Source organism: Myotis davidii, unplaced genomic scaffold (assembly GCF_000327345.1).
Source record: "Myotis davidii unplaced genomic scaffold, ASM32734v1 scaffold150, whole genome shotgun sequence".
Classification (NCBI taxonomy): Eukaryota; Metazoa; Chordata; class Mammalia; order Chiroptera; family Vespertilionidae; genus Myotis; species Myotis davidii.
In genome coordinates this window covers 2867566-2874033 of record NW_006283437.1, presented here as the reverse complement: position 1 = coordinate 2874033, position 6468 = coordinate 2867566, and the positions used below count along the sequence as shown (strand labels likewise).

The 6468-nt window shown below is 50.7% G+C and overlaps 1 protein-coding gene across 1 annotated transcript in view; it reads right to left on the bottom strand.

Moving 5' to 3' along the window:
* The window catches only part of PDZD9 (PDZ domain containing 9), a 29421-nt gene extending 23368 nt beyond the window's left edge, over positions 1–6053 (bottom strand). The window contains exon 1 of the mRNA XM_015563937.1: positions 5966–6053. Coding sequence (XP_015419423.1) covers positions 5966–6053 — 88 coding nt within the window. The remainder of the gene's footprint in view (positions 1–5965) is intronic.
* Positions 6054–6468: the final 415 nt, after the last annotated feature.

The window sequence follows — 6468 nt, the reverse complement described above, 5'->3', positions numbered from 1 at the left end:
GCCCCCCCGCCCCAAGGGCTGCCCCAGGGGCCCCGAGACCATGACAGCTAGAAGCGGGGCAGCAGTGCTGTCAACACAGGCTTCAGCGGGCCCTGGGAAATGGAGTAAAAGTTCTGGCGCAGAAAAATAGAACTTCTGCAGCGCACAGTACAGGCTCGCGGCGGGCCCACATCCACCACCGAGAAGCGCTGAAACGGGAGCGTGCAGAAGCAGGGGCGGGTCTTAACGCGACCTGTTCCCCAGAAGGGTCTCAGCGAGCACAGCCTCCCCGCCCCCTCCTCCGAATGATGGCGTTTTAAATACTGATGCATCAACAATTCAAGGCTTTGGGGCTGCGCTTTTTCCAGGGATATTTTGAATGAGAAAAAGCCAAGGGTGATCTGTAAAAACGAGTCGCCGTTTGGAGAGGAATCAATTCTTCCCATTCTGTCCAAAGCCCTTTCCTTGCGCTAATGCTGAGGGCAGCACAAGGGCTCTACCTCTTGGAACGGAGATTTAAAACACTGATGGAGTGGGCAGTTTCCGGAAAATATAAATTCTCAAACATCAATTCCAGAAGAAATAGAAAACAGAACGAGGTAGGTCCTGTTGTCCTCCCCACTTGAGGTTGAGAGGCTGAGCACCTAGCCCTCCTGCCTTCAACAAAGAGCAACCACGCACCAGCGGCGGCAGGCACTGTGCCAGGCGGGGCTACCCAGGCAGGACACCCGGCAGGCTTCTTGTTGGCAAGTCCCGTGTCGCAGAGGCTGGCACAAAGGCAATGAACAGAGCCGTCCTGTTCCCCCTACTCCCCACTCCGGGTTCCCCTGCCGGTGGCTTCTCATGACGGGATAGCCTGCTTCCTCCTCCAGGCTACCTGGCAAAGCATCTGTCTATCAGGGGTGGGCAAACTTTTTGACTCGAGGGCCACAATGGGTTCTTAAACTGGACCGGAGGCCGGAACAAAAGCACGCATGGAGTGTTTGTGTGAACTAATATAAATTCAAAGTAAACATCATTACATAAAAGGGTGCGGTCTTTTTTTTCAATAGTTTTATTCATTTCAAACGGGCAGCATCCGGCCCGCGGGCCGTAGTTTGCCCACGGCTGATCCAGATGCCAGTAATTCTACCAAAAGGCACATCCTTCTCCTCCGTTTTCCTGTGAGCAGGGGAATGTGAGCGTCTGTGGGGATGAGGCCTGGCAGCTTCCGAGGTTCTGTGAGGAGAGCACGTGTGGGCAGGGCGGGGCTCCACCCCCCCACCTTCCCCTCCATCCCAGGCTGAAACGCTTCTGAGGTCAAGATCACTGATGGTTGGAACTGCCAGGTACAAACTGTCATGGGTGCTGTACCACCCAGTCTCCCTTCAGGACTGAAGGACTCCCCTGCCCTCCCCCCCACCTCCCTCCTGCTGCCAGCTTAAGAGAGTTTCTTGCCCAAGTTCACACCTTCCAGGTCAGCCAGCAACCAGTGACTGATCAATGCAGGGTAAAAACTTGCTCCCTCGGCCCAACTCAAACAACTCTGGAGGGCCACCCCAGGTTCAGAGCTCCTTGCACTGAAACCTGACTTCTCCTGCCTGGTCCTACTTCCTTCCCGCCCCCCACAGGTGTGGGTTCCAAGCACAGTCAGTCCCGATCAATAAACACCCTGCAAGTCAGAGTGTGTTTCCCAGAGAAGCCACGTGCACCAGCAGCTGGGCGGTCTGAAAGCATAGATGCGACAATGGGATTAGGGAGCTGAGTGACTCCAGATGACAATGAGGGCCCCGCCCACCGCAGACAGGGAAGCACTTAGACCAGTGGTTCTCAACCTTCCTAATGCCGCGACCCTTTAATACAGTTCCTCATGTTGTGGTGAGCCCCCAACCATAAGATTATTTTCGTTGCTACTTCATAACTGTAATTTTACTACTGTTATGAATTGTCATGTAAATATCTGATATGCAGGATGTATTTTCATTGTTACAAATTGAACATAATTAAAGCTTAGTGATTAATCACAAAAACAATATGTAATTATATGGGTTGTTCGACCCCTAAAGGGGTCTCGACCCACAGGTTGGCGACTCACAGGTTGAGAACCGCTTAGAGGACTCAGTTTTTCTCCAGTAGTAAAATGGAATGATTAGGCACCCACATAACCCATGTGGGTGTCCATTGCCCCATTTTGACAGAATATAGACAAATGCAGCAGCCACAGCCTGAGAAGTGCATGGCAACCAGGAGCTTAAACTCCGCAGGGATGGCAGCCTAGGTCCCCACCACATGTGCCACCTAGGTCATCAGAGGAATCAGGATGACAGGAGAGGAGGGAAATAACAGCGATATCAGCTCTGCCTCGAGGTGAGCAGCAGCGCAGTGGGCGCTCTAGTGTGTTCCTCTCCTCTTTCTCTGGTAGGTTTCCTGCAGGAAAGGACACTCCGGGGTCCTGAAGGTGCTGCTCTCCAAACTGAAAAGCGTAGGGGTGCGCGGTTGCAAATGCTAGTGCACCGCCTAGTCCCCCTTCAGGGCTCACACACCGATTCCCCAGCTGCGGGGATGGTCATAGGTAGGTTGACAGATCTCAGCTGCCAGCCTCTCAAGGAATTGTCCTTGGCAGAGAGCCACCTTACCCAAGGCAGTGACTGGTCCATGCAGACATACAAAAGCTTGGCCTCTCTACTCAGTAACAACCCTAAATAGCCATCCGGCTTCAGAGGTCCCTTGGGGCCTGTCAGAGCCCATGACTGCACCCCTGCAACTGCTCCCTCCCCCACAGGGGCTGATCCTGACAACACCCCCTAAGAAGTCCCTGCACACTTCAGGGAAAGCTCTGCCAATCTGCGCAACTAACAGAAACTCAAACCCAAGGAACGGCTGTTAACTTGTGGATGTGGCTTTTTGTTGTATCTAATCCCAGAAACCCTGGATGAGTGTGGCACATCCAGCTTGCTCTTGGCCCACATGGTCAGCTTAAACCCCAGGGAGGCAATGGGTTCCTTATCCGGTCAGGCCAGAGAGACTCCTTAAAGAGAAGAGTGATTGCACAGCCTCCTCCACAGCTTTCCCAGAGGCCCCATCTGGATTCAGCTTCTGCCTACCATCCATCATGATAAAGCACATTGTGTTCACAGCCCTTTAACAGTGCAGAATGGCTATTTACGACTTCAGGCTGCCAGCATAGTTCCCTCCCGGGGCCTTCTATGTTCCTCTGGGTCCCCAAGGACTTTCTGCCTTTAAGGAGCCTCGTGGCTCATCCTTTCGGAGAAGTGCCAGCTGCTTTGCTTAGAGGTTCTATCACTAAAGCAGAGTTGGGGAAAGATGGGGGAAATGAAACATGAGTTCTTTCGGAACCTTAGAGAGGTGACATGACTTTCCCAAGTTCAAGTCAGCAGCAGGGGTGAGCCTAGAATATAGCTCTGTATTCCTTTTACTCTGTCATACCACCTCTCCCTAACCCCTAGGGTTTGCTCAGCTAAAATCTAGACTGAGAGGGATCTCATCTATGGGACATGAGATCTGTCCCACAGATCTCAGAGAGACGGAGGGATGTAAAACACCAGACATTGGGAGGCAAGAGAGATGTGGGACTGAAAATAGGATTGATGGGAAAACTGTAAACATAGTATTTGGTCCCTGTCAGCCCCCTCCTCTCCCCTCACTCTCATTGTCTGTAGTGATGTGCAGCCATTTATCTGGTTAAAAATGTTTTAAATTTTGCTCGGCTGGCATGGCTCAGTGGTTGAGCGTCAATCTATGAACCAGGAGGTCACGGTTCAGTTCCCAGTCAGGGTACATGCCCAGGTTGCAGGCTTGATCCCCAGTAGGGGACATGCAGGAAGCAGCCCATCAATGATTCTCTCTCATCATTGTTTCTCTCTCCCTCCCCCTTCCTCTCTAAAATCAATAAAAATATATTTTAAAATGTCTTAAATTTTTACATGTTGTATTTTTATGCTTTAATCTTAAACCCAGAACCTTTTTTGGAGGGGCAGAGGCAGGTGGGCCTGGGAAGTGTTGCTGGGTAGGAAGAATTTATACTTCTATTTTCATTTTTTAAAATATATTTTATTGATTTTTTACAGAGAGGAAGGGAGAGAGATAGAGAGTTAGAAACATCGATGAGAGTGAAGCATCGATCAGCTGCCTCCTGCACATCTCCCACTGGGGATATGCCCGCAACCAAGGTACATGCCCTTGACCGGATCCGAACCCGGGACCCTTCAGTCCGCAGGCCGACGCTCTGTCCACTTAGCCAAACCGGTTTCGGCAATATACTTCTATTTTTTAAACACAAGAATCATTCCACTCAGTTGGAGTTCAAATAGACAAACTGTTCCAAAATTTCACCTAGGGATTCTCATCAACTTTCCAGTGGTGAGTATCAGTGGACATTGAGAATTCAGACCTGTATAGTTGGGAGTTTCTTCTATTACTGGGCAATAGAAACACCAGACAATAAGCCAAAAATCATTCCATTGAAGTTCTCCAGTCATTTAAAAAAAAAAAATGAAGACCTCCTACAATAATATGACATGCGTATCTGAATCCCTGTAATACAGAAGTTAGCTTGTGGCAGTGGCAAAATGGTACACTTAAAAAAAAATCCCGTTAAGAGACCAATGTTTGAACAAGAATGTCTATTTTTTAATTTTTTTAATGTTCTTTATTGATTTTAGAGATTTAAGAAGAGGAAGGGAGAGAAACAATGATGAGAGAACGTATGAGAACATCAACGGGCTGCCTCCTGCACGCCCCCTACTGGGTATCTGGCCCACAACCCGGGAATGTGCCCTGACGGGGAATCCAACTGTGTCCTCTTGGCACATGGGACCATGCGCAACCGAGACACACGGGCCAGGACTGAACAAGAATGTTGTAGGCTAGCAATCAGACTGCTCCTCCCCCGTCTATGAGGGGACACTGACAACTCTGCACTTCTGTGAGGCTGCTGGATTTGGTGGAATTTGAAATGTGCCGAGTTTTGTGGACATGTAGGCAATACAAAAACAGAGACAGATGTCACTCTTCCAGGACTTTCTAGAGGTAAGCTAGGTGGCATTCAGGGAGAAAGTGTCTCATTTGGGTGCTGCATGGGTTCCATCTGGGAAGAAAGAGCTGGATCCAAAGTCAGGGTTAATGGTGATTTGGTCCATGAGTCCTGAAAGAAAAGGAAACCTCCACAAAACAAAAACGAGAAAAGGAAATCTCCACTAGATTGCAACACTAGGGAATGATGGACAGCAATTGCTACCAAATGTGTTCTTTTTTTTTTCCTGGTTATCCATCCAACCTAAGCTTCTCCTTAGGCCCCAAGTAGTAAAAGTACCACCAAACACCTGGTCACTCCAAAAATGTAGGAATCATTGCTGAGTCCTCTCTCAACCTCATTATCGGTTACTCATTCCCTCCGCCTACGAAACATCCGAACGGTCCATTTCTCTCCACCTTCACTACTCTCATCCCAGCCACAGCAACCTTCCTCTTTCCTTGACTGCTTGCTCTGCTCACTGATAGCCTTTCATTCCTGCCCCTCCCCCGACAGTCTACCCTGTGCACAGAGTAAGATCTCCCTCTTGCTGAAACCCCTCCAGCTGCACCTCGAATGCAATCCAGACTCCAGCACGGCCCCGGCCACCGGCCCGGCGCCCGAGGACAGCGCCCCGGGCGCGCACCAGCCTGTCTGCCGAGCGGTCGGGGCCTCCGGACTCCGCGGTCTCAATGCAACCCCCGTGTCCCCTCATCTGACCGACCCCGACTTCGGTCACAGACCAACACCTGGAATCATCTTTAAAGACGAGGTGTTAACGTGTGGCTGTCTCTTTCCCAGCAGGACGTCAGCTTCGAAAGGGAGGCGATCTGGTCTCCCAGGTGCACGCCGGCCCGGGCGCACGGTAGGTGGGGATGGTTCTGTTGGACCCGGGGCAGCCCGACCTGGCTGTGCGGGCCTCGCCCCGCGTCTCAGGCTGCGCGGGAGGGCATCTCGTAACCAGAGGTCACTTACGCCGAGGGCATGTGACTGTTCCGGCAAGAAAGCGTGGCCTGCGCGGGGCAGAGCGCAGCAGCCCGGGCGCCCCAGGCCGGAGGATCATTTTCCAACAGGGTGACACTGTTTTTCACACCAAATTTCATATATAGATTGCCACGAGTTTTACTCAAAAGTCTCAGCTCATTTGTTTTTCTAATAGAATCTTCTCAGTATAGAATAATTACTGATCCTCAATGCTGAATATTAAATTCAACCCACAATGAAAAATGGGTGGATTATGGGTGTACGTTGTTGTTTTTGCTAAAAGGAAATATAATTAGCAAATATAAAGGAAGCAGGGTGAGGGGAGACAGTCCCCCGAGTGAGGGGCCGCGGGGGAACAAGCGGCGTTCTGGTTTTTTAAAAAAAGTCCAATTTGGAAACGGGAAGAAAGCGATTTGGAGGAAACGGAGGCACCGGCGAAGGAATTCTAAAGCTGCGGGGAGGCTGGGCCGGAGAGGCTGCCTGTGGCGAGGAGG